The following is a 10,785-nucleotide window of genomic DNA, read 5'->3' on the forward strand; positions in this document are numbered from 1 at the left end:
AGTTTTCATTTGTAATACACTTAATAATAACATAAGTATATACACAAAAATATTTTCTTTTTAACAAAATTATGTAAGATTATGTTGCTTTCTTATGATATTCACCAAGAATTTATACAAAGCTGTGGTGTTTTGGGACAACTAGGACAGTATGTTCCTGTCTTTTTAAACTTTTTTCTAGCTTGTCTTGAAAATAAGAAATTGTTTAGAACAATTCCAATTATACTGGGAAAGACAGATTAACTATGAGCACATATATGATTAGAGCCTCACACTGTGGTGAAACGTGCATTTGGGCCCTGCAGGAAACATACCCAATCCACAGTGGGCGTCAGCGTTAAACAGCTCTCTAAGGTCACTTGATTTGGGAGAGTCTATCCACTGCTAAGTTTTAAGCAACTGAAAACCAACATTTTTATAATGATCAGTGCAGTGGAGTTGCATGAAGATTTGAACCGTCTGAGTAAACTTCAATTTTTCACACAAGAACCACGGAAGAGTACAGATGTAAGTTTTGAGTTTCTAGTGCCTACAAGGCATTTGGATGGAGATCTCTAATAGGCAATCAAACACTTGCTTACACCAGTACCATGCTCAACTCAGAACCTTTATGCTAATTAGAAAAGTTGCTCCTATGAAGTAAAGTGCAGGAGCGATTTAATACTGAACACCTATGTGCAAGAACTGTTCAAGGCACTCAGGACTGCAGTTACAAACTGTACAAAGGTATTTGAGACTGTCACGAGAATTTTAAATATTTTATTATATAAAGTTATGCCCCAAATTGTGCTTCATTTTTTCCTATACTATACTGGTACATTTTAAAAAGCAATACAGTTCAGAAATCCTGGGGGAAATTCCACTTAGCTATTTAAATATTGCTTATAGAAAATATTAAAGGAAAGCTAGCACCATGTAAACAGTATATACTTAAATCGAATGCTTAACAGAGTACAATGCTTTTCATTCACTGATAAACCAAAGGTCAATTTCTAGATGTCTTTTCCTCTTGTACATATGTCACTTGTTTTATTAGCAAGCAAAGCCCTATAATGGGTGGCTTCACCTAATCCTCAGACTCAGATCCATCTTCATCTTGACTAATCTGGAAATAACGAAGTTCGTAAGTCTCCTTGTCAGATGCAACCACACGAAGCCAATCACGAAGATTGTTCTTTTTAAGGTATTTCTTGGTTAGATACTTCAAATACCTTTAAAAAAAACATGAATTTCATAAAACATAGTATCTACTATGTAAAGGCTTATTATTTAAGACATGCATTGTCATATTCATCTTGTGTGTTCCCAGTTCCCTCCACAATATTTTCTTTCATTTGTATTAAGCATTGTGCAAGGTTGCTAGGAATACAGTAAGGGAGCATCTCAACCTCAATTAGAACCAGTTTATGCCCCACAAACCCTTTATCTCCCACCCCCCAAATAAACTTTATGTTGGAGACCCATGCAGGAGAGCAGTAATAGTACCTTCCTCTTCAGTCTTACTGCTACATTAAAAAAAATTAACATACAGTTCTCATTCTTCAAATATCTTGTACTAAAATGTCAACATTCCCTCCACCATGATCAGCTCCCCTAGCCTCATTCCCATCTGAACTACCAAGCATTCCTCTCAAACCTCCCTGCCTCTTGCTGTCAGTGCCACTCCCTCTGCTAGAAATACCCCATTCCCCTGGCAACACTAAGCTTATCCTCAGCTTCTCTGAAAATCCTTGTGCCCTATGACAAAGATACAGCAATTACCGAATTGCATGTGTAACAACTATCCACATGTCTATATGATCCTTGAGGACAGATACTTCATCTCCAAATCCCTAGTGATTAACTCACGACCACAGCTAACATGCACTGCTTGCTACCACCTTAGTCCAAGCTACCATCATCTCTTACTGCAACAGTCTAAGTTTTCAGTTTCCACTACCAAACTTTTTCAGCCATAATGATCAATTCTTTAATTTGCATGGCTCACTGTTGCATTTCATTTAGATGAAATTTTCTGCCCACTTTATGCACTTGTTAAGTATTTAATATTGCATTTCATCTCTTCTCCACTAGAATTTAAGCTCCTTGGTGGTGGGTCCTTAGTCTGCTTGGTTCACTGCTAGGCTGCTCAGTCTTGCAACAGTGCTGCCATGTGTCAAGTATTTAATATCTGTCAAGCAAATTGCATGAACAGAAACTGGTAGCAAGACTAACGTTAGTGGTTATCTGTACTAGATGGCCAAAACTAAGAAAGCTGGCACATCACTCCCCTCTGACACAATAGACAAGTTTCTGGAAACATATTCTAGTATCAAAGCATGCAACATTGTTAAAGTTTACGTACAATTTGATTACAGGGCCTCTAATTCACTGGACAGGAGCCCTGGACATAACTTGCCTATATTCCAGCAATAAATCACTTACTGACAATCAGCCTAAGTAACTGGCACTGTTACTGAATGTATCTTCCTTTCATACAGCCTTTAATAAGTTCAAAGTACTTCTGACATCTCACTGACCTCATTAACAACATACCTGTTTTTGCATGTGAACAGAGAATACTACATTACATATTCTATAAATATTCCACAATTAGTTTCATTTCAAAAAAAATCATGGAAAACGAATACCAACCTTTTAGAGAATTGTTTCTCAGAAACAACTGTTATTTTATTCTTGAAGCGTTCAATGTGAACAACATTCCCAAGATTTCCAGTTTTTCCGTTCACTTTAACCTTCTCACGTAGAAACTGTTCCTATTTTTAAAAAGAAAAAGTGCCACACTAGGGAAGAAAACCCTAGATATTCACTAGGGAAGGTACCCTAGGAATAGAGCTTAGGTTAAAATCAAATATTACATACTTAATTCATCATTAAGAACTTTACTATAATGATAAAAACAAACTGACTGAAGTGATACTTACAAAATTTCCAGAATCAAAAATTCCATCTTCTACTGGATGAGTAAGGTCCAAATTAAACTTCCAGGTTGACTTCTTAGGCTTCTTGTCTTTCTTCTACAGAAAGTTAATAATTATGACTCTCTACAATAATTTATTCACTTTACATACAAAATAAAAAATCTGTTATCAGTGCAATAATGTACAACATGTTGTGAGGCGATGTGTGTGTGTTTGTATATATAAAGTAGTGTAAGGTTCTAAAAAAAAAAAGTGCTTTAGTATCTACTGGATATACCCTTTTTTTCAACCAGGCTGTCTGAAGGGGAGTACTCTCATCAACTTGGTTAAAAACCAAGTTTCGTGAACTCCTATGGAAATTTTCCCTGTTCGTCATACAAGTGTCTCACAAGCACAAAACTCAAGATTAAGTTCGACGTATATAGTGAGCTACTTAGTTTCCTTCATCAGAAGATTCTCCAAACCCTATTTTTGCAACTGGAAAAGATTAAAAGGATCAGCCTACTTTCTACTACAAGTTAAACCTAAAAAATACCCACCAGGGATGGTGTGAACCTCTAACCAGGCCCACTGTGTTTGAGTTATCAAGAAAAGTTTTGTGGGCTTTTATTATTTTCCATACCACGAATCTTCAATTTTAAATTACCAGGTACTGTTTAACTGCTTCACTACTGCCATCCCCACTGCAGACGGGAAACAGGTAGTGCACCACTTAGTCCAAGCTCAATCACACGCCAGAACAGGATATTTCACCCACTTATGTCTACAGAATTCACTTCTTATGCTGCTATGGGTGAGGGAAAGGCAGGAGAGGTCTGACAGTAATTTTAATTTGAAAAATATGTGTAACTTAAAGTTTTCTAATCCCAAACCTTTTAGACCAATACCATAGAATAAGAATACTTAAGTAAAATCCACCCAAACAGCTACCGAAGCTTTCTTAGGCAGTGGAATAACTTGTGCCCCCAAAATTTATCCAAAACCTGGGACTGGAAATTAGGTTAACTAGTTACTAGGAGTTGGGCCTTAGTGGTCAATTTATAGTTCTGTTGGGGCATTAGTTAACATAAGAAACGCAAATAATTTGTCTGGTGGAACAGATAAGCCCAAATAATTTGTCTGGTGGAACAGATAAGCCCAGAGTGTTTATGGTCCCATTGAACATTAGTTCTGTATATATCCCAGCAATTTTACCCTAACATTTCAAATGTTTTCTGGGCCGGCTTTTACATCTCACTGGTTCCCTTATTAATAAAAACCTTTGAAACACTCTTTTACAATTTGCCTAAGAATCGTCACTTTTATCTTTCACGAGGTAATGAAGAAACTTCTTCCCCAACAGTTTTAAAGTTCTCTGAAACTTCTGTAACTGCTGCTATCGCGGGAGCCGAGAGCCTCTGCTCTGCCTCCGCCCTGGCAAGGCCATTAGACTAGCCCGATTAGACACATTTGGCTTTCTGCTGCAAATAGGGTAGCATCCGCGCGCGAGAGAAAAGAAACGGCCCAAATGCTGTCCCCTAGCCCCGTTCGCCGTCGTGCCTCCTTCCCCACGCTCCCACGGCCGCCCATCCTAAGCCAACTCCGGGCCCAGGTCGAACTCCACCAGACCGCATGGCAGCTGCCAGGGGCCACAAAAAGCCTACAACGTTAACATTTTGGTTGTATTCCTGACCCGAGTCTCCATTCCCACCCTCCCTTTATCTGAATGAGACGCCCCCAACTCGCGAGCTGCAAAAATCATCTATATCGGAGTAAAATAGTCCAGCGGAGAGCACGCACACTCACCGGCGCCATCTTGGAAAGCCGGCCGCGCGATGAGAGAACGCAGCGTCCGCGCCGCTCGCATTTATACCAAAGCGTGGTGCGTCACGCGCCGGGAACGTAAGATCACCGCCTCCCGGAAGAGAACTTGGGAGGAGCGCCGAGGTCGGTAACCCAGGAAACCGGGGGCGTGGCCCGCGGAGAATACAATCAACAGGCCGTCAGGCTTCCTGGCAGCGCCCACTTGCGGGGCGAGCTGAAATGACTCAGTTTCACGCTGGTGACTACAAGCGCCGGTTGACCACAGTGGTCCCTAGGACTGATTGCTTGGGAGGCCGCTCTAGAAGTACACGCCCCAGGGATGTTGGAAACATTTTTTCGCTAATCACCTGGATCTTCTTTCCAATCAAGGCAAGGCAATGTTTCATGTTGCTTTGGGGATTCTTGTTTTATACTGCAATTATAATCCTCCAGCTAAAAAGTTATTTCTCTGTGTTTTGACCATGAGTCTTGTTTTCTAAATGACTGTTGACGGAAATTAGTTTTTCCGGGAGCCAAAATAAACTAGGTTCTTGAGGATAATAAAAACCAAACCCACAAACAAGCAAACGACCTTTAAGTGAAAAATACATAGTGCTCATTTGTTCACACGTTGTGTGTAATATATTCTATTTTATGAACCTTAGAATTAATCCAGGACCCCTGAGTTCCATTCAAAATGCCTCCCAGTTAACATTCAACGAACATTTGCTGAGACCTAATTACTAAAATGTACAAAGGATGAATATGTGGTGGTGACAGTGGCAAAAGAAAAAAGTGTTCGGAGTTAGAAGGATTACAAGTTAACGTCATTTCAGAAAAGTGGCACGTCTCTCAGCGTTTTGCAATTTTTTTTTTTTTTTGTGGAGGAGAAACTATTGCACTGGGAGCCAGGGGTAGAGGATGGGGTGGGCTTTTGTTGTTAATTTGGAGGTTGACACTAGAAAGTGACAACTGTGTATGTCCCTTATGATAGTGATTAGTAGTAATAACAACTATGCTTTAACGAAGCATACAATGTATATGGTCTAACTAGAGGTGTTGAGTTCCTGGAAGAAATACATTTCAAGATTTTTTTGGTTGTTTGCCTCAAGAACCACTAGAATTTCATTTATTTTCCAAACATTGAAGGAAAAGAAGAGCAATTGGCATTTTCTCCTCAAGGATGGCCTGGGCTGTAGGGCAGAAATGATCCTTGTACTGGTGGATATTTTGAAAATAAGCCATTAATTGAGTCATTTATTATTTTTCTTGTTTTGGCAGTCCCCCATGTCATGACAAAAACAAAACAAAACAAAACAAAAAAAACCCTAAAGAACTATTAAGCCATTTTTACAAAGGCTTAATATTTGCGAAAACAACATGTGTTTCTGAATAACTAGTAATCCCAAAATAACTAGTTAGAAAACAGTTTCTATTAACAGAAAATTTTCTAATAACAGAATTTTTTTCTTTTAATTAGAAAACACTTTAAAAAAAGAAAAATAGTACCCAGAAATGTGCAGATAGTGAGATTAAATATTGTAAATAACCAAATTCTTCCAAATTTCACACAGACAGTATATAAGTATGTATATATTATATAGGGTGGGAAGGGACGGACTGGAAGTTCGAAATTTGTAGATACTGACAGGTATATATAGAATAGATAAACAAGTTTACACTGTATGGCACAGGGGAATATATTCAAGATCTTGTAGTAGCTCATGGTGAAAAAGAATATGAAAGTGAATATATGTGTATTCATGTATGGCTGAAAAATTGTGCTGTACACCAGGTCTGAATAGAGTAGTGAAATAAGGTATAGAAGGACACAATATGGCAGATTAGGTTAACAGAGAAACCTTCCATATGTAGCCAAAAAACTGGCTAAAATATAGTTTTATCAATAATTTCTAATGTATGGTTAAGTTGGTGAAAAAGTAAAATAATTTTTGGAGGGGGGATGGAAATGACCTGTCCCCATGCTCATACCAGTTTATGGCTAGAATTAGCTCTGCTCAAATAGCATGAAAAAGCTCCAACCTAAAAACGTAGTTTAAATGTGTGCTTGACTTCATGGTACCAGGCAGAAGCAAATGCACATTTTTCTGGAGGAATGCACGGTATATCCAAGCACAAAGGATTCCCTGAGATAAGCTTTCTGAAATATGAGCTGACAATTAAAAAAAAAAAAACTCAATAAATACACAGGAAAACAAGCCACGATGAATGAAAATCAATCTAAAAAGCCATATTAAGTCATATGAGCTGCTTATATATTCTGGAGATCAAGCCTTTGTCAGTTTCATTTGCAAAAATGGGCAGAAGACCTAAACAAGCCATTCTCCAAAGAAGAAATACAAATGATCGATAGGCACATGAAAAAATGCTCAATATCACTAATTATCAGAGAAATGCAAATCAAAACTACGATGAGGTATCACCTCACACCAGTCAGAATGGCCATCATTCAAAAGTCCGCAAATGACAAATGCTGGAGAGGCTGTGGAGAAAAGGGAACCTTCCTACGCTGCTGGTGAGAATGCAGTTTGGTGCAGCCACTGTGGAAAACAGTATGGAGATTCCTCAAAAGACTAGGAATAGACTTACCATATGACCCAGGAATACCGCTCCTGGGCATATATCCAGAAGGAACCCTACTTCAAAATGACACCTGCATCCCAATGTTCATAGCAGCATTATTTACAATAGCCAAGACATGGAAACAGCCTAAATGTCCATCAACAGATGACTGGATAAAGAAGAAGTGGTATATTTATAAAATGGAATACTATTCAGCCATAAAACCCGACAACATAACGCCATTTGCAGCAACATGGATGCTCCTGGAGAATGTCATTCTAAGTGAAGTAAGCCAGAAAGAAAAAGAAAAGTACCATATGAGATCACTCATATGCAGAATCTAAAAAAAAAAAAAGCAAAACATAAATACAAAACATAAATAGACTCATAGACATAGAATACAAACTTGTGGTTGCCAGGGGGACAGAGGGTAGGAAGGGACAGATTGGGATTTCAAAATGTAGAATAGATAAACAAGATTGTACTGTGTAGCAGAGGGAAAATATATACAGGATCTTGTGGTGGCTCACAGTGAAAGAGAATGTGACAATGAATGTATGTATGTTCATATATAACTGAAAAATTGTGCTCTACACTGGAATTTGACACAACATTGTAAAATGACTGTAACTCAATAAAAAAAAAATGTTTAAAATTTTAAAAAGCCTATAAAGTCAGACCCAAACAAGAGACTGTATATATTGGAATTATAAGAAACAGAATATAAAATAAGTATCTGTAATGTACTTAAAAGCTAAAATGATTTAAAATCCTATAAGGGAAACAGGGACAAGCAAAATTGGCCAGGAATTTTTTTTAAAAGGAAGAAAATATAACTTCTAGAAATTAAAAATAGAAAATCTTTAGTTAGAAAGAGTTGGTGAGTTAAACAGGGGAGTAGACAAAAGCTGCAGAGAAAACTGGTGAATGGGAAATTACTCAGAATGCAACAAAGAAAAGCAAAGAGATAGAAAATATTAAAAGGTAGGTTAAGAGACAAGAATGTCAGAGTTAACAATGTTCCAGTTATGTCAAATGGAAGACCTAGAAGGATATAACAGGGAAAATGAGGGAAAGGCAAAACTGAGAGAAATAATGGCTGAATACTTAGATTCAGGAAGCCCAATAAACCTCAGACAGGATAACGGAAAATAAATGCACACTTAAACACATTATAGTGAAACTTGGAAACACAAACGCAAAATTATTTTAAAAGCATCCAGAAAGAAAAGCCAAACTATTTGCTAACAGGAGTTATATTAACAGCTGACTTCACATCAGCAACAATGGAAGCCAGAGCAGAGGGTTATTATCTTTGAAGGGCTGAGAGAAAAGAACTGTCTACCTAGAACTGTAAAGTGTGAAACTAGCTTTCAAGAGTAAAGATGCATTTAAGACATTTTAGATAATGAAACTGAAAATTTGCTATCAACAGACCCTCCCATAAAGGAACTCTCTAAACTATACTTCAGGATAAAGGAAAATAACCCTAGAAAGAAATAGTGAGCAAAGAAAATGGTTAAATTGTGGACAAATCTAAACAACACTAACACTATAAAAAATAACGTTTATTTTGTAGGCTTAGGGTGTTAGTAATGTTCTGTTTCTTGATCATGGTGATGGATATATGACTGTGTGTTGTTTGTGAAAATTCATCAAGCTGCAAATTTATAATCTGTGTACTTTTCTATATACATATACGTTACGCTTTAATTAAAAATGAGGATAGTTTAAATTACTGTATGCCAAAATACTCCAAATTATATGAAATGAATTACTAGAAAAATACAAGTTAGAAACACAATTTAGAAATACACAAGAAACAGAAAATCTGAATAGTCTTATATCTTTTAAATACATTGAATTTGTAATTAAAACTTCCTATAGGAAAAACACCCAGGTAGCTTCACCAGTCACTACTGCCACACACCTGAGGGAAAAATAATGCCAATTGTGACAGATACCTTTTATGCCCCAAATCACATCCTGTCAACTTCCCTTTTAATCCAGAAGAGGGGAACACTTATCCACGGTTTCCTGTCCTGCCTTGGTCAGTGGTTGTCCTTGGAGTGTTAACTCCTTTGTGCTCCCAGGTTGTATGTGTGTAAGGGAATGTTAGTAGGAAGGTTCCCACCAGTGTCCCATGCCTCGAGTCAGAGAAACCATAAAAGTAAAAGGTGAAAAATATGCAGGGAGACGCTGCCAAGCTTTCCCTGCCCCAGACTGGTTGCTGCTCCCTTCTTTCTCTTGAATGGACAGAAGGACATTCTATAGCACTGCATGGAAGATCCCATCAGGATTAACCCTCATTCGTCCCCAGCACGTTTCTTTTTGCTTTTATTCCTTCCCAGTTTCACATTTCCCGGTTCCTTGTTTCTGTTCTCTGTCATGTTGCATTTGTATTTCAAACGTCTGCTCTTCCTGCAGCTCTATATCTGTCCTGCGTCTGTGCATCTCACAAGGTTTCTTACAGGATCAGATTGTGTGCATCCTTCCTTTTGCGAGACTTCAGCTCTATTAACATCACAAAGGATCACACTGTAACAGAAAGTAGACAGTGTCTGCATCTCTGAAATTTACTTATTAATTATTAAAACTCATCTTACTTGCCTGAAGCTAATTTATGTAACAGGAATCTGTACATTTCCCTTTACCCAAACTTTCCAATCATCAATGTTATCAGCATTCAAGCATGGTAAAAAAAACCCAACTGTATATGTACTAAAAATACCATTGTTTTCTATGGAATTTTTTCTTTCTATGCCACATGCTGTGAAGTGTAATACGTTAGCATCACGAGGCATTGCACTACCCATCTCCAAAAAAATATACTCAAATGACACTGCAGACAAACAGTCCTATGGAAGCAAACTGCACAGCTTTGACAAAAGATGTGCTACCGCCCTTCCGTGCAAGCAGCAATGAGGCCCTGAGGAGCAACTTATTACTACTGAAGAATATTGTTTTTAACTCTGCCAACTTAGAAATGTTCTTTGTTAGATTCTTATAAATGAAAGCTAACGGCACCAGGCGGGGAAGTAAGAACTGAAGTCACTGCTGCTTGCCCTTTTCTTTACTAATTTGATTGGAAAGCATTAAAACCTATGATTAAAACAAAACAACAAACAAATAAATATATATATATTCTTGCTTCCATTCATCTGTTCTCTGTGTGTATTTAGAAAAACTTGTTATTTTTAAAACTACTTTTAACAATTGCAGTATCAGAAGTAAGATTTTCTTGTTATACAGTGCCACAGGAATTCGGAACAATTGGTCAACCTATAAAATGAGAGCAAATATCTTTTTTCATTGCTTAATTTTATTACTTGTCATTTTTAGCTTTGTCATTCACCTATTGGTGGCTGTTTAGAGTATTTCCATTTTTTCACTATTATAAACAATGCTTTGAGGAACTTTTTTAATGTAGAAGAAACTTTTTTTATTTTTAAAGCTTTTTTTTTAACTGTAGTTGATTTACAATGTTGTATTAATTTCT

The 10,785-nt window shown here is 37.4% G+C and overlaps 1 protein-coding gene across 1 annotated transcript; it reads right to left on the minus strand.

Moving 5' to 3' along the window:
- Window positions 1-729: 729 nt before the first annotated feature.
- On the minus strand, window positions 730-4,737 carry RPL22L1 (ribosomal protein L22 like 1). Its single transcript, XM_010976300.3, has 4 exons — window positions 4,707-4,737; window positions 2,925-3,017; window positions 2,635-2,756; window positions 730-1,211 (listed from the first exon to the last, which is right to left on the minus strand). The coding sequence occupies exons 1-4, from the start codon at window positions 4,713-4,715 to the stop codon at window positions 1,067-1,069; spliced, it is 369 nt and encodes a 122-aa protein (XP_010974602.1). The 5' UTR covers window positions 4,716-4,737; the 3' UTR covers window positions 730-1,066.
- Window positions 4,738-10,785: the final 6,048 nt, after the last annotated feature.

Source organism: Camelus dromedarius, chromosome 2 (genome assembly GCF_036321535.1).
Source record: "Camelus dromedarius isolate mCamDro1 chromosome 2, mCamDro1.pat, whole genome shotgun sequence".
In the NCBI taxonomy this organism is placed as follows: domain Eukaryota; kingdom Metazoa; phylum Chordata; class Mammalia; order Artiodactyla; family Camelidae; genus Camelus; species Camelus dromedarius.

Bases quoted from the DNA above. Each gene is read 5' to 3' on its own strand.
- RPL22L1 (XM_010976300.3), bottom strand. The intron at 2,757-2,924 runs GTAAGTATCACT...TTTTAAAAATAG, and splicing joins TTTTTGATTCTGGAAATTTT to GAACAGTTTCTACGTGAGAA. The intron at 1,212-2,634 runs GTTGGTATTCGT...TTTTTTTTAAAG, and splicing joins GAGAAACAATTCTCTAAAAG to GTATTTGAAGTATCTAACCA.